A 17,443-nucleotide genomic window follows, 5' to 3' on the forward strand; every position below is an offset into this window, starting at 1 on the left:
TTGACCAGTGTATTATTGGCATCACAGCTCTGGATGCCTTTGTCTAGCATGGCCCCAGCTTTCATTTTGCGCCCATCCATGGACTGCAAATCTCAAAACCATAGCCATCGAGAACAGCCTTTAGACTTCCGTCCTTCTCTCACTGTTTGCAGTACTGGACAGCAGTCCCAGTGATCAAACTACCACCTCTTTTGAAGAGTATGGGACATGCCATGCATCAGAAATACAAACCCTTCCCTAAAAAGTTGCAAATTACAGAACATTATCTTAAATACCTTGTAGACTTAAACATAGCTGTGACAAACAAAAATTGTAGGTGCCAAAATGACTGAGGGACGTATGGAGCTGGTAACAACCTCCCAGTGACCATACAGACCGGTTATGACTGGGCAGCCTACTTTGAATCAAAGTAATGTTCCCAACTGAGTAGAAGTGTGCAAATAACAAAGCTGTCATCATAATCAGGGCACTGGCTTTGCAAAGGGCCTAAGGAGGAAGTAAGCTTGGGGGAAAAAAAAATTGTTTTAACAGCTTTGATACCGCTGTTTGCTCAAATTGAGTGGACTCCGCAGCAGGGCCAGGGCACAACCGAAATACTCCTGTGCTTACCACTCACTTGACTGCTATGTGTCAGGTACAGAGCTCTAGGAGTGGGCTGTTGGACCTGAACTACAGTTTCACAGACTGTCATTGTGTTTTGGGTAAACAAAAGTGTTTACACTCCAGGTCTGCAAACCTGGTATCTTCCTCAGACACTTCTGAAGTGGAGGAAGAAGGGGAAAGGGACAGAAATAAAACCTCATTTAGGTTAATTATTAGTGACTGAAAGCTGCTAGTAGTTAATAGAATCTGCCTCTATAAAGGGAAATATTTTAGATGTTCAGCAGTTCACAGCTGTGCAGAAGACAACGTGTTGCATCTCAGCAGCAGAGATGGTACGGTCCAAATGAAAATAGAGGCGCTTAAAATAAAAATCCTCATTTACATCAAAGACATCCTGTCATGAAGAGGTCAAGTCTGTGCAGACAGGTCATCCTCTCCTGACCCTTATGAGAGCATTTGACTATAAGCTTCTCTCTAACAGACTAGGGAAAGTGTGGGAACTAAGCTTCGTGGAAAGACTTTGCTACAGCAAGGAAAACACTGATGTTTCAAGTACAGAGTCTACTAATTCCCTTAGAAGTTATGGTAAGACTGCTGCTTAACAGAAAGGCCGGGATAAACTCCCTGCCTGTGTACGAATGGATAGTTCCCTGTTTCTGGAACTGCTTTAATGGTGCAAGCAGCAGTGCTCACAACAGCCTGACGTTTGGTCTGAAATACATCAGCTAACAATTTCCACACTCTTACTTCCAGCTGAGCAATAACGGAGCAGGCAAAAGTGACTGAGAGGACCAGCTCCTGTAGACACTCTTGTGAGCTGTTCTACACCCAGAGCCCACTGTGCTCAGGCTGACGGAGCCAAAGTACTCTCAGTGATGCAGTATTCCCTCTATATATGTTCAAGGGTTCCAGGTCTTTTTAACATCAAACCTGGAATAAATGCAACCTCTACTTCCAGGGGACAGGAAAAGTAATAGATTATTTCTCCATCGTTAATTCTCTTTAATTCCATTTCTTACCCATCAGGAATCAGTACGGTCAAAATGCCTGGGATAACACTGTCTTTGCCTTGCAGAGCTAAAGCGAGAGTTAAACAGAAAGCTTATCAGACAGATATGGAGAAGGGCAATCAATAATCTAATCACACAATTCATTCCCCATCAGCAGTCAATTCAAGGCTGAGACCAGAAACAGTGTCTTGTACTTGTCTAGTATAATTTAAAATGTCTTCAAGAATACAGCTTTTTCCCACTGTCACCTCATTCTCTTGTAAAGATTTTTCTTATTTACCTCTTTATCATATTATGGAGTGAATAATGACAAAATGTCCATCAAAACAGTGGACAAAATTATGAGCCTGTAAAACACAGTTTGTGTTTTATAAAGGATGGAGATGTAATGGTGGGTGAATATAAATAAAGTCAAAGAACTCATACAGCAGATGCTCCTCATGTTGTGCTGGTATAACAGCAGAAAATGTAGTATTTGTATATTGACTTGTGGTTGGACTAAAATAATTTTGAGAATGAGTCAAATCACCAGTTCTGTACTCAGTTTCTCTTCAAGGTCCCACTGGGCCAAGTTTTGTCCTATTTTTACAGCTGTGCATTTCTAAAGGAACCTCATTGTGAACAGCAATTATTTAGTACTTTTACCAGCAGTCTGGCTCACTGATTTGGATGGGAGTTTGTCTGCATAAGAACTTTGGGATTTGTCTCAACATATTTAATTGGACTTAAAGTGTGAGCTCTAGGAATAAGAGGCTGTTGTTAGCATGAACTTAAATAATGCTAATACAGGGTGCAATTAAACAACTACAAAGAATGGATACACGAGTTGCCTTGCCTGCCTGCCTCTTAAGTGGCCAGACTGCGTTAAGAAGCTTTAATTTTGTGGCTTCTTTGATACTTTGAGTAAAGTCCTGCCCTCAGACATGCACACACAGCTTCCATTGAATTAATACATCTCCTGTTTATCTCTCAGTGCTACATCTAACCCTTTCTCCAGTCGTAGACTCCTGACAGCTCAGTGAGTGTAACATGATTCATCCTTCCCTCCTCTTTCTCTTTCCTTGACTAGACACTAACAAACATAACAGAACTTGAGACAAGAGAAAGAGGCCCCTTATAATGAAAGATTCAATCACATCGTACCAAAAACAAAGGAGGGCACTAGCTAGTGCATGAAGCTGACTCCACTCTTCTAATTGAGGTACATAAATAAAAGGGAGAGAATGGCTCACATTCACCTCCAGTGTAAGCAGGTGCAGCCCCCCAGGCCCCCGTGCTAGTGCGTTTGCTTAGGGATGAATTTGGCCTGAACAATAAAACTGTGTATCATATAGTTTTAAAGGACCTGAACTATTCCACTTAACTGTACTGATTTTCTCTTTGACCCAAAATACGCATGTCTCCTCTGATGTAACAGTAGGACAGTTCCTTTATGTTGTACATAGGTTTCTTTCCTCTGGGCGCACATGTTTTGTAGTTGCTATATACCCTCACCTGTCTCCTCCACCAAAGAGCAGCAACATCCCCACAAATACTGTATAATAAACTACTCATTCATTATGTTCACTATTTTCTATGTTGTTTATTGGACTATCGCATAAACTCATATGGCTTCGTAAGAGAGAGTTCTTGTCCACAAAGGGAATGCAACTTCTGCTCCTAAATGCACAGTTATAAATTACTTCTAAGAATGTCTCCAGAACACAACTGGACTACTGACAAGTCTGGGGTTCTCTTGTATTCTGCCCTGATTTACTGTGTGACTGCAAACAACTCACTTTATACAAGAGATTATGTACACATAGACTTAATATAAGCAGCACATAAGGAGACAAAAACTGGCATATAAAGAGAGACAAACACCACACAGTTTATACACCAACTAGGAAGACACTAATAAGGCTTTTAGAGACGATGTCATCATGAAAGAGGAGTTAAAGATGGTGGAGCTACAAGAGACACCTGTTTTTAATGCAGATGAGGTAGCACAACACAAGAACGACGAAGTAGGAATACAGATACGGACAGACTGAACAAGTCCTAAAACATAATTTCTTATTCTAACAGTGGCCAGCACCATCTCCTTCAGAAAAACTCAAAAACCCCTGCATTCTGTGGATTTGGCATGGTCTGCCTCCCAAATAGATAGCTAAAGGCAATTATAAGTAATAATATATTACTAAATAATAATAATAATAAAACCATATAATTACAGTAAGTAAGACTTAGCTCAAGTCAGGAGTTTGGAAAAAAACTGAATTTGGGAAGAATGAACAGCTTGAATTGGAAAATATAAACAGAGGATGAAGCAGCAAGACAAACCAGTGGCCTGGACATATCAATTGGGAGAGCAGAGGGGGTTGAAGGAGGCTCCAAGAAGTCATGCTAGAGTAACAGAAGAGTTTTAATCAAAGTAATAATGAATATCAGTGGAGAAAGGAGTTTAAAATTTTGCATTAATTTCTCTTTGGGCCACATTAAGATGATGCCAAAGAGAGAAACTAGTTTTGTATTTACTAACATAAACGAACTCATTGACCCAAAGTTGTGTGAGTTAAAAAACCCCACCCTAAGAGTGAGAATGTATTAACAAAATATATGAAAGTGAAAAAAATTATCACAACTTCTTCAGAGAGAATGTATCATATTCTCCACAAATAGTCCAGAACAGAGAGTTTTCTGAAGGTGTAAAAGTACATTCATCTTTTGAGCATTTTTGATAAAATGACTGAGAAATCTGAGATGTACAGCATAAGCCTAGATTTTAATAAATCTGTCATATTCTTTTATTGCTCAGTAAGTATGATGCTGCTACTTAATGCCTGATGGTAAAATACACACTTAGGAAGATCTAAACTAGACTTCTTGCATACAAGTAAATTTCATTTAAAGAAAAAATAAGAAAAATAAATTTTTCTTGCTGAATAACAGATGCTCCAGCAAGTAAAGGATGCTGACTGAAGCAGGGAAGGGCAGAAGACAGGAGAAAGCAAGTTTCCTGTTGAAAATTGAAGTACCTAAACACTTTGATGATGAAAAGGCAAGAGACAGTACTCATAGTAAACTTGCACACATTCGCCAAAAATGCTAACGTAATGTATTAGAGTGCTTATTCAGATAAAGAGCATAGATCCAGTTTTGCCTTCCGACGCACCAAGGCAATTGCGTTGTCTGATGGAAACATTCGGTCTCAAATCAACAAATCAGCATAAAAATATGGGGCCTTACTGTCAACTAAGCTATTAAAACACGAGTAAGATACATGCATCTCTTAAAAGATCTATACCAAAGCAACAAATTCTTGCTGCTTTCCAGTGTTAAGTTAAGGTCATCCTGCCTAACAAACCATTTCGTATAGAGTCTCTCAAAAGTCTACTCTGCAGGCAATGGCAGATAACAGACAGCTGAATGACTGAATACTCTAGGTCATCCAAAAAATTAGATCAAAGAGTCCCTGTAGTCTATTGAAATGCAATTGCTTCCAAATCACATTGTGCTGTTCCAGGCTTGAAAGAATGGGTCACTGCAGTTTTATTGTAGAGAAGCTATTGCTAATGAAAGGAACAATGGAAAGATTAGTGCTACCAACCATATAGAAGAAACACCACTTTCGGTTTAATTGCAGTGAACAAAGCAAATAGGAAAGAAGGGCAACCAAGTGACAAAAGTAGTTGGTGCAAAGAGGATATAGAAGCTTTTCACAAGGTTCTCTTGATCAGAGCACAGCGTCCAGACTTAACATATGATTACTGAATTTGGATCACAGTAAAAAAAATGACGTGGTTGTCATTACAGACAGCTGACGACATGTTTTTAAGGCGGCAGCCTTACAAACTGAAAGACTAATAATCCTGTTGATAATTTGCCTGGGATTCATTAGGTGCACAGAAATTAATAAATGGATAGGGAGAAAGGAACTATTACACTTTATTTGTGATACCTACTCAGGATACCTCTGCAGGAGATTATTATAAATAAAGGTTTAGTACATTTACTAGTTTAAAATATTAATTTAAGGTGAAATCTATTGAACCTTGGAACTGATTAAAGAAAGAGATTCTAACTGGTGATAACCTAGCTACTGAAAAATGTTCTGTCATAATAAATTTGTTCATGCCACAGTATTTATTCTCTTTTGTTCAGTTTCTGGATCTTTTCTAAGTGAAGCTTAACAGTCATAACAATCTCTATGTCGAGACAGTGGTAAAAGATCCATTTCAGTCTCAGTTAAGATCACCACATTCTGTTTCTCCATGACCTGAGGCAGACTTGAACCTTCCTTCTGCAGACAAGACTGGACAAGCCCAGCTTCACTTACTCAGAAAGCATGTTAAAAACCAAAACAGGGGAGATCACCCAAACCTTTGTGTGTAGGTAGAGAACTTCTCTTAGAGGAACACTGCAATAAGTGAAAACACTTATTTCATATTTCATATATGGGGTTGGGTTTTTTTTTTCCCTGAATAAATATGGTAAAAGCTAGCAGTTGTGAAAATGAAACTCCCACAGAAACAACTAAGCACATCCGACATGAACAGTTCAACACTACAAACACAACTTAAAAAACCAAAAGAAAGCTTCATCCCAGTTCCTGGCACCTGCTCCGAAGTCACATTTGCAACTGTTCAAATTAACTATAAGATACTAATTCCCCTAACTTGCTGAGAAAAAGAGTAGAGCATTCAAAATATATTCCAGGCTACTTCAGCCAGTCACCAGTATTCAACAGCTCTTCCTAATGAGCCACCCTCTTCTCAAGTCACTGATTACTATTTCAAAAGAAACACTGGGTGTCTCAAGTGCTCCTTTTTTGGTCCTGTCACACAGTTTAATAGCCCTTATGGACAAGTACCTTTGCAAAACAGATTTCTAGAGGGTCACCCAACATATCCTCCGGACTTAGTCAACCACAAGGCATAGAGATAGCTTCATACACCTAACACCGTTAAATGCCACTGCTTCATCTGCATCCCTAGGAGGTTGTTTTGCAAGTGCAAGGGCTTAAGCCTAAAAACCATCAGTAACTATTAATTCTGCAGATTATTCTTCTGAATTACATCAGTAAAGAGTTCTCCGCAGGCAATGAGCACTGTCAAAAGTATTTTGAAAAAATCATTTGTGAGTAGTAATTTTTCATTAACTTGGATGGCAGCCATAAACGGAAAACATGCAATGATAAATACTTAACACGTTCATACGAGATCAACTAATCAAGACTTACAAAACCAAATAAGGCTGGAATTGTCAAAGGAAACGAAAGGAAATTGGTTCATAACTCCTTTTGCGGAGCTAGAAAACTCACCTTTCATTAAAGCGGTTGAGAACCCTAGGTACAATATTTTTTTCCCTCACAAGCCTGTGGATTGATTTTTTTTTTCCTTTATTCATAGCAGTTCACAAAGGCAGGAAGAGAATTTACTTAAGAGCAAGCAAAAATGTATAAACTATCACAAACTATAACATACGAAAATTGCTATGGGATAATTATTAGGACTACCAGTGTGTCTTCTGGTTTTTTCCTGAAAGACTGTGATCAGAAAATCCCAAGGGTATGTTGCAGCTGATTGGCTATAACTGAACCTCTTCTGTTAAATGCAATAGCAACTGGTGAGAAATCAGCAAATGGTGTATGGTGCCCTGAGTATTATATCAATTACATAACTTCAGCTACTATTCCACGTATGAAAATACTTTTAATGCTGATTTGTTTTAAATAACCACTTACCAAGCCTACACATGTAGATATTGCTACCGAAGAGGTGCTATCATTCCTTATAAATCCCTGGTAGAAACACTGCTCAATTTCATGTTCCTGAGAATTTGAGACTCCATCTTTCCCGAGTACCTGGACAATAAAACTGTTGCTTAAAATGGTCGAAGGTTTAAGTTCTAAGTGAAGTTCCTGTCCAAATGCTGAAAATTTGTAGTGCAAGGAACTCTTTGAACTCTGAGTTGATCTCTTTCTCCTAGTACTGTGCAAAACATCATGTGAAATGTACGATCCACTGGAATCCACTTTGACAGGTGTCACAAATACATAATCTGTAACAATAAAAAGTTAGCCATCAGCTTTTGTATCCAACAAATAAGGTAAGTGTCATTCTAACATGGCAAGCATCAGCCTTTCACTATACCATGAAGCACTCCCTCATGTAGGGAATGGCCTGAAAGCTCTGCAGGCTCTGTGTGTATAAGCTTGACTGCATAAATTCACCCCTGTAAGTCACACAGGCTCTCAAACACTGTTTGTTTCCTTTCTGCCCCACTGAGAGGCACAGCCTAAATAGCATAGCTGTGAACATTCCCACAATCGCTCTTCTGAAGACATTTGTCATCACCAGCAGATCTGTAGATTTTCCCCTCCCCCTGTATTAATTGCTGTCAAATGCACAGGCTGCTCTGGTCTCAGGGTTTTGCTCTTTCCCTAAGAATGCAGCAAATATTATATCACTGTAGGGGTAACCATGACTGAGACTTTGTAGGACTGTACCACTTGTTCAAATGGATTAAAGGATTAATTTATTAATGCCTTAACTGAGTGAGACCTCATCTCTTTGTAGTGACTTGATTAGACTGGGTTTCAAATTGTAACTGACCTTCAGCAGAAAGAGATTACATCCTACCTAATAACCTTTAGTCAGCCACTGCTAATTGCATGTCAAAGAAGTTTATTGTTTTGGATAAAATATGTGAAAAATTGCAAAACTGTTTGTGAGGAGAAGACTAAGATCTACTCACAACCACCTAAGAAAGGAAAAATAGAGGCCATGATTTAGCTAGCTGCACAAGCAGGTGCCTAGCTTGAAGAACATTACCATTGCTGTTGATCCAGCCATACAGAGATTCCTTGTATCCTGGAAGCTGGGTCTGAATTTTAGCCGTTTGCTGACCTAGGACCTTTGCACCTACTCCTGGTTATATGAGTAATTATGCTGAAGAACCTGCTTCCCAACCCCATTCCATTTTTTGAGCTGTATTCCTCTGTTAATACTTAAAGATGTCCATGCATTTGACAGGCAAACAATTCATTTATCTTCCTAAATTGAAATAACACCTTTAAAAAAAAAAAGAAGAAAATCCTCTCCTTCTTGTAACAGATGTTGCAAAAACTATCAATCTCTGCCTCAATAGACTTCACTGGACACACATTAAGCTGAAAACATAACCAGTGATAGGTTGTTTACCCTCAGACAGTTGAAACAATACATCAGGAACTTTCACTTTCCTCGAGTGGTGATAATCAATGGCAGAAGCTGAGGACGCTAAGCAGGCTGGTGGCCAAAAAATGCAAGCAGCTGCTGGAGAGAGGGAATCCCCCAGCGAGCAGACGGTAGGGTGCAAGAGGGTGTTCCTTTCTGCACCCTGGTGTGCTTCTCTATTGTACTTTGTTTCCACTCGCACCCAATAAAAAGCATACACCGCACTTCAAACTTCCCAAAGTCATCAGCATCTAAGTGTTAGTCTCTGCAACCTGGGAACAAACAGCGCCTGTGCTCTCACTCCCTCCAGTCCTTTCCCTCCAGGTTTGTTTTCCCTTAGCCTGCATTGCACAGCTTCTTCCGCTCTCCCACCCGAATCTTTTCATTACTTTTGTCTCATCGCTTCCATAAAGACACATGAGGTTTTGGTGCTGTGGCTGCATACACACAGCCATCTTCCCAATCGCACATGGAAACGTGGCTGTATTTACCATCTCATTCATTTGCTTTGCTGTTACACATCATTCCTTCCAGCGTTCGCACACAGGGCTTAACAAGTTAGTCTCTGCCCACAGTTTGCTATTTCACAGCAGCCAACTTGCTTTCACTTTATGTTCCCCGAACACCGTGGCTTCTTCCCTTCAAATGCTCAGTCCAGCAAAAAAAAGCATCCATGCAAATGTTCATATACACAGACACAGAAAGAGCTATACAAACCATGAGTCAATTCACTGATGCTGTCACTGGTTAAAGTTGCTGCATGAGACATGCAACAGAGGCAGCACAGCTGAAGGGTCTGCAAGAGAAAAAAAAAAAAAAGAGAGAGAGAGAGAAAAGGAGTATTGGGCGAGATTTACTTGACAAGGGAAGGCAGAAAGACAAGGCACCAGAAACTGTGCAGTAACCTGGTATGAAATTACACTAGGCGACTGCAAAAGAACGTGCTCTCGACCTGCCTTTACAGTGCTTCCAAGCCACGGGAGAGTCGGGAATTGCATGGAGCTGCCGCTGAGAATCGCAACAGGTAACGTCCAGACGACAAGCAGGAGACAGTCCATGTTCCGCCGTGCGCCCGGTGCGTGCTACCTGCTCCCCGAGGCGTGCGGCGGGCCAGCCCGGCTCCCCGGCATGGTCACCTGGGCTCTGCCCCGCCGCCGCTCCGGCGGCCGGCCCGCAGCGCCGCGCCCCCGCCCTGCGCGGCGGCGGAGCCCATGGAGCGGCGCCCAGGTGAGCGCCGAGCGGTGAGCGCCGAGCGCCCGCCCCGCCGCCGCCGCGCGCTTTAACCCGCCGCCGCCGCCGCCGCCGCCGCGGGGCAGCGCTGCCTCCGGCGCCGCGTCTCGGCGCGGCCGCCGCCCGGGGGGCGCCGCGGAGCGGAGCGGGACGGGACGGGACGGGACGGGACGGGACGGGCGGGCGGGACCAATGGGGCGGCGGCGGGGCCGGGCCGGGGCCGGGGCTGGCGGGGAGGCACCTGGGAAAGGGGGTGGCTTGCGGGGCCCCCCCAGCCCCAGCCCGGCCCCCGGGGGCGGCCGGGCTGGGCGAGGGCAGCGCCAGCGGGCACACCTGTGGCGATCTGCGGAGGGGCGGGCGGCCTTCGCGGGGGCGCAGAAACGGGGAGCCGACCCACGGGGCTTCATCACGCGGACCAGAGTTTTCGCGATGATGCCGGGAGAAGAGCAGAGCCCAGCATCAGCCATCCAGCTTCCAAAGCACCCTTCGCTTGGAGAGAACACGCTGGCTTTAAAGGTAGCTTCACGGGAAAACAAACAAATAAGCCAACAAAAGCAACAAAGATTAGGTTGCCCGAGAAGAAAATAACAGCGGTGAGAGCCAGGACCAGTTTCTGGGTATTGAACACCGATGTCCATATAGGAGCCGGCTCTCACACAGCGGCGTACACGTACGGAGCCACACGCAGAACCTGGTTCTGGCGTCCACCGATCTGGTCTATGCTATTAGGTTACACTTTCCCTTCTACAGAAAACTTCAGTAAAGGAGCAAAGGTCTAAATAACCTGAAAGGAAAGGGAAGTATTGAAGTGAATGGGACTGGTCCAGGTTAGAAATCGATACAGAACCTGTTTCTGATGCTTTTGGCTGCACTTGGAGGAGTGCCTCTCACCTCACGATCTCCCTTTTGTGCTAGAGAGTTTTCCACTATGTGTCTTTGTCCAATCTCACACAAAATCTCCCTTGTCCCAGGGTCACACTATGAAAACAAACCATAGCCGTGTCAATCCAAGGCGCCCGGCTGCTCCGGTTGGCGCACAAGCTGGAGAGCGCAATGGAGGCCGAGGTGAGCTGGAGGGCATCTCCTCTATCTACCTTCTCCACCGGGGTCTTGTGCTAACTAGTTTGGGGCAGTGGAATAGACAGATCAGAGGTATTTTCTCTTCTAAAGCATTTCCTGTTTTTAAACATTAAATAAGTTCCCAGGTGTGGAATTTCTCCTTCACCTCTCTCTATTTCCCAGTGGGTTTTATATTATCACCTTGCTGAATATATTATGATAAAGTTCCAAGATCTCTTTGTAATAGTGCACCTGTCACCTCCCACTGAGTGTATTCAAACAGAATAGCTGGCTACAGGTTTACGATGGTCCCAGTGGAGCAGAACACATAAAACATGCTGTGTGTTGCAGATAATAGGAGAAAAATATAAAATTATTGGGCTGTAATTTTATTATCAGCCCTCAACACCCTGAACAGACAGACTTGACTGTTTTCAGTAGACTAGCTGACTGTGACGGCTGACATTTTATTTGCTGTGAGAGGAGGGAAATAAATACAGTTCTCCAGCAATTACAGGAATTGCTTAAGAAAGAAAAAGACAACTTTCACCATAAACTCAGCACCACTGAAGGGAGTTTTGCTCTTGATTTCTGTGGAGTTAAGATTTCACCCTGGGGATTTATAGTTTCTAAGTATGATCAAAGAAGAAGAAAAAAATGTGACACTGCTTTGCATGACTATAAATGACATGCGTCCAAATTTGAGTTGGCATTAGGCAGGGGACCCCAACCTTTCCCGGCCTGTAGGCAGCAACACTGATCAGTTAACTGCTCAGACAACATCATACTTTGCTCCCCAAGTCAATCAAGCTCCCAGCAGTGATGGTCATAAACATCAGAGAATCCCGCAGGCAGCTCGTTACCATGTGCAAACATAGTTACCATGCAAAACATTAGAGAAATAAAGCTCCACAGTCAGCAGTGTAGTAAACAATGCAGGCAGAGGGGCTTCTTCCTCCCCCCACTCCGTAGCAATTCACACCTCAGATGACCAGCAAGCGCATATCCCTTCAGAGACAGTCATTACCATACTGCAGCCTGTTATTGGACTGGTCTCTATTCTCCTTAAGCTTGTCAGGTTGGGTGCTGCCATCACTTTTTTATACTCATCAGTTTTGTCATGGTTTCAGTACATCTTTCTCTTCCCCTACTTGTTTGTATCCACCTGTTGTAATTGTGTTCCACCTACATGAGAAACTCCCCATTACTGGTGAATACAAGAAAGCGTGGGGCCCCGCTGGAAGCTTGGCACCCGTAAGCAGCGTTGCACTACAGATAATGATACCCTTCTCGGGGTAAAGAGAACACCTATGTACCATGGCTCAGGAAGTCAGGATTCCTCTCATATATGCAAGGGAAAGTAAGCGGTTTGCTACTCCATACCAGCACTGAGTTACTGCTTCACTTTCATCACTACCCTGAGGCTCACAAGAGCACAGCCTCAGTTTCACCAGGGCTTCTCGTCCACCCGCTCTAGTCAGATCACACCTACGTGCAAAGCGTCCATTGCCTTGATGCTTAGGTGCAAGGACATTGGATGTTCTTGTTTCCACTTGTTAGATTATCAGAGAAAATGGGTTATTATTTTTAATATTCTTTCTAATTCTGAATTCCTACAGACTATTCCCGAAGGACTATGCCGTCATGGCCATCGTGATAGAGTCTAGCCCCACACAGAACTCACATTATCAGTACGTGACTGACAGGCATGCAGAAGAAATATGCCCTGAACTAAAATGCCATCGAGCTTGTTTTGCCACCTTTGTTAGAGCAAATTCTTTATCATGTGAGACATTCGTGACGACTGAGATGAGTGAATGATTCAAAGAAGTCTGTTGCCTGATAGCTGTCACTTCTTCCTCTGTCAGCCCAGATTATTTTTCCAGTTATATTTGTATTCTAAATTATTTTGAATAATTTATACCAAATTTAAACCAGATATGGTTGGATAACTGGAAGCAGAGTACTTACAATGGGAAAACGGTGCAGTGAAGGCTTGTTTAATCAGGTAGTCACATCGTATTGAGTGAATACGCATAGTAGAATCAGAGCATATGTGGTTTTTGCTAACTCAGCGTTCAATTTCTGCAACTGTCCATTCCCACTTGACCATTTCTGTGACTGTTTCTTACCAAACGACATACTGTTGGGTTATTCAGGATACATGTAAGCACTCTATAGGATTCTTTCAGATCAATCTTCATGCCCTCTTTGTGTTTATCCTCATGAAGATGTTTCACTCTTGTGAAGCACAGAAGCCCTTTGCTTTCATCTATAGAGTGGTGATTAACCACATGCTGGGTGAAACTCCTTATGGAGAAGTCTTCAGGGAAAGCCCTTTACAAATGAAAATTACCTTCTTTAGAATGAGCTGGTAGGTTTTAAAACCCATCAAGTTCATCTTTGTCCCAAGTTGAAGAGGCTCCACAGTGAAGTTGTGCTCCAAAGTTGGTACATATGTATGCTCCATGCATATGGCAACTGCTAAGGAGGCTTTTCTTTCCCCTTGTATTATTCATTCAATAATCTGAAGGCATTTTGTGAATTTGTTTAATTTGTCTAAGGAGTTCAGCAACTGTTACTCAGTTGTAGCAGGACAAAACCTCTAGCTGAACAAAATATGAGCAACTCAAAAAGGAACTTGTGGAAGGGTTCGTACAGATCAAGCATAGTTGCAGGAACGCAGTCATCTGGTATCCAATTACATTTGCGTGGCTATTCGTACGTTATCTAAACCCACTCAATACCATACAGTTTAGGAAGAGGCCAAATCCTTCCAGCTGGCATAAGTGATCATAGCTCCTCTATCTGGATGAGTTACAGAACCTGAGAAGATAGTCTACTGTATCCTTCCCGCCAGAAAGATCCCTTGTGCAGAAAGGAGGCTGTAAACAAAGAGTTCGTGGCCTACCTCCCTGCCGTGGGGAGCACCTCATGTACGGTACAGGGGCGCAGCTGGCACAGGACACATCCTAATGGACTGATGGTCTGGGGACACTGGCCAGCTTCCCCTCCAGCTGGAACGGCATTAGCACTTGCTTTTATTTCCACAGAGCAGGTTTATAAAGTACTAGACAGTATTGTAATGCCTGCCAACAGCAGATCCACTCCTGCACCATAATCTTTCCCCCTCCCCAAATTTTAAAGGCTACTCTTGTAAAAAGAAACGATGAGGGCTTCTTTGTTTACTTCCCTGAAATCTGAAGCTGACTACAGTATTCTCAGGAATGGAACATGCTAATCTAGCGTGTTCCCAAAAGCATATTTCTGCATTTCTAACCAGTGCTCAGTTTATAATATGGGCTATTGTAATAAAGTTGCTTTTGCATGGTGGCTAGTCCTGTTCTTCAGCGACACATGGCATGGTCACTGGTTATCCTGTTTATGGGCAACTATATTTCAGCTGACATGGAAAATGTATAAGTAACAAAAACATCCACTGGATGACTTAGGGTGGTTCCTCCATTAATTCCTGTTCCTCTAGGGCCTGAAAGTGCACAGAATAAAATTCCAGTCTCACCAGGTTCTGTATTAAATTCTGCTTTCTGCAGAAGCCTCAAAACGTGGTGTTAGGACTGAAGTTATTTCCTCAAATGGTCTCTAAACCCACAGTTTTCAGTTCGCATCCTATAAATTCTGGCAAACTCCATGTAATAAAGAGTAATCTCTGTGGAATAGGTTTTCACCACCATTTACAGTAATATTTTCTGTCAATAAGCCTCTAAATTCATTTTGCATAGCTTTTTAATCACAGCCACTGGAAAAGGAGCTTGATCCAGCATTCCTGCTGTACCCTAACTCCCAACAAAATCAAAGAAACAACATTAACATTTTTTCCTCACCCAATTTGCACGTAGCACTGGGCTGTTATAGCCCCAAATAAATGCTTTTGATTACAAATATTAAACACAATTTTCTGCTTACATGCATTTCTCTGTATTGCACAGCATGTCCATCCTAATTTGATTAGTTCTACACATTTATTTGTGCTAGCTGGACATCCTACTTTCTGGCATGCAGTATGAAGTTCCAGCTATCCTGCTGACTTGTTACCATTGTACTTGCTCTATCCTGCTACACAAGAGATTTGGGCGCAGGAGCGGAACTAAAACCACCTCCATGCTGGGTGCTTACGGCTGACATATAGAAACTTCACAGAGCAATGTTCTGCATTTCTCTTGCCGTCAGTGCTGTAGGCGAATGCTTAGGCTTTAGAAGAGGTTAACTGACTTGCATTTCTAGTGTCACCAGCGATTTTTAGAAGTAGGAGGGGAGACCAAGGAAGAAAGAAAGACAACCTAAAAACTCTGCAAATAGCATTCATTTGGCTTGGATCCAAATGTCACAAGTTGCTGCCACAGTGTCCCGACACACTCTGTGGCTGAAAAGTGAACAGGGGGAAGCTGCAGCTCAGTACATGGGGGCTCTGTCACACACCCAGACCAAAATTAAATGAAAATGTCCATCACTAATAGAAGGAAAATAAAAGCTGTCATTGTGGGTGGCCCGACTAAGGCTTTGCAAGCACTACATTTTAGAAGAGTTTTCCTGGAAACTTGCCAAGTGTAATTAAAGCACAGGTACCTCCAAACTCACAGAACTCTAATAAAAACAATTATGCAGTTTATACTGTTGTGCACGTGCCAAAATTTGTATTTATACAATGGATCAAAAATGGCACAGGAGAAACCATGCAGTCCAGCAGGTTCAAAGATCCACTTTGAAAATGCTTTTTATAAATACTGATTTGCACTACGCCCGGAAGGCTGTGTAGCCTACGGAGTCACAAAGACATATTTAAAGCCCCTGCAAATTACTTCTAAGACACTAGTATTGCTTTCAGACGTACTTTGGCATCACGTGCAGGAAGGAAAGCCCAGTCTCTGTTACAGTTAGCCAGCATCTGCACCCCAGAAAAGGATGAACCAGGCCAAGAAAGAAAATCCATATGGAAGTTCCAACCTCTGTTTTCCATGATAGGAATGTATGAGGTTACTCCACCCCCAAAACAAATGGCATTGGGATGAAATGGTACCTTGTTCATTTCTTATTGGTTCTTTTCATCTCTGTAAACAAAACATACTTGTTTCATCCAATAGAGGCTAAAAGTTGTCTTTTTCTCCCCTGATCCTAGTAGCGCTGCTTCAACCCCCCCAAGCCTGACATATTACCTTGCTTTTTCATTTTATTTCTGGACTGGAAAACTACCTTCTGCTGATGTGACTTGTTCCCACAAGTGCTAGCATCAGTTTGCATTGCTTTGTAAGGTAAGATCTCTGACAATTCTCCTGCTTGTATCCAGTTAGTTTCAGGGTGGGAGTCTGAGTTCTGGGATGAAAATTTTAAGTGCACTCTGGGGACTTATTTTTCCAAAGTACTAAGAACTCCCAGCTCCAGTTGAGATCAAGAGGAACTGAACCTGCTCAGCATTTCTGAACATGAACCCCTGTACTCTTTTGAACAATGTACCCTGAGAAGAATGTTGCTGGGAAGATTTAGTCTCCAGTTCTTTTTCCATGTGTTTCTTCTTTTATTTGCTACTAATTTCATGGGCCAAGCAAAGAAGAAAATTGGCTTCTCTCTCCTCTGAATTTCATTATTTGCAGATTTTTTAAATACAAGATAATGCTTCCTTGGCTGGCTCCTGGGATTCCTCTATTAAAAACTTCCCCCCCTTTTCACATCAATGAGCCTTTGTTACTTCAGCCTTCTTGCTGGGAACATAGATTGCAAAGAGGTTCAGGAGCCTTTTCAGTCCCTCTGTGTAACAGTTGCACTGTACCCACAAATACTTTGTTTTACCATTTTCAATTAAATATCAGCCCATTTCCTATGAGAATTAGGTGCTTTTACTTCTGGTTCAGTGTGTGTTCATCTTCCCTTTGTAGCTGTCTGCCCAGACCCACCACCTTCATCTCTTTCTTACTCAAAATGGACCTCTCAGTGGGAATTTTAACTACAGCTTGGCAATCAAACAGGAAAATGTCTCCCACAGAATTATGGAGCTGTTCCATATTTGCTTCTATAAGAAAGGGCTTACAGCACCATGCAATACTATACAAAGAAGGCGTTGTCTAATAAATCTGCATAGATATTCTGTTTGCTGTGTACTGAAAGACTTCAAAATCTTGTACCATGACAAGAGCGGGGTTTGTGTTTGCCATTGGAAAGCTGCATTTTTTGAGGACCAAATTCTCATTGCTTGTAGGCTATTATGCACGACAGTGGCAGCGAGCTATCACATCACAGCTTTGCATAAGGGCATTAACTCCAAATGTTTAACTTGCTTTATACTCTTTCAGCAGGAAAACAGGGCTTTCATGACTTACCTTTTATTTCTGC

At 42.5% G+C, this 17,443-nt stretch overlaps 1 protein-coding gene and 1 long non-coding RNA gene across 2 annotated transcripts in view; one reads left to right on the plus strand and one right to left on the minus strand.

Annotated features, from left to right (window-relative positions):
* ADAMTS18 (ADAM metallopeptidase with thrombospondin type 1 motif 18) overlaps nucleotides 1-10,090 on the minus strand; it is an 83,389-nt gene extending 73,299 nt beyond the window's left edge. The window contains exons 1-3 of the mRNA XM_064459615.1: nucleotides 9,769-10,090; nucleotides 9,530-9,608; nucleotides 7,339-7,655 (exon numbers count right to left, since the gene is read on the minus strand). Coding sequence (XP_064315685.1) covers nucleotides 7,339-7,655; nucleotides 9,530-9,608; nucleotides 9,769-9,870 — 498 coding nt within the window. The 5' untranslated portion in view covers nucleotides 9,871-10,090. The remainder of the gene's footprint in view (nucleotides 1-7,338; nucleotides 7,656-9,529; nucleotides 9,609-9,768) is intronic.
* LOC135314798 (uncharacterized) lies at nucleotides 9,625-16,393 on the plus strand. The gene is made up of 4 exons (XR_010374291.1): nucleotides 9,625-9,836; nucleotides 11,014-11,107; nucleotides 12,721-12,792; nucleotides 16,239-16,393. It is a non-coding gene; the product is annotated as an uncharacterized LOC135314798 (long non-coding RNA).
* The last annotated feature ends 1,050 nt before the right edge of the window (nucleotides 16,394-17,443 follow it).

Source organism: Phalacrocorax carbo, chromosome 8, assembly GCF_963921805.1.
Source record: "Phalacrocorax carbo chromosome 8, bPhaCar2.1, whole genome shotgun sequence".
Classification (NCBI taxonomy): Eukaryota; Metazoa; Chordata; class Aves; order Suliformes; family Phalacrocoracidae; genus Phalacrocorax; species Phalacrocorax carbo.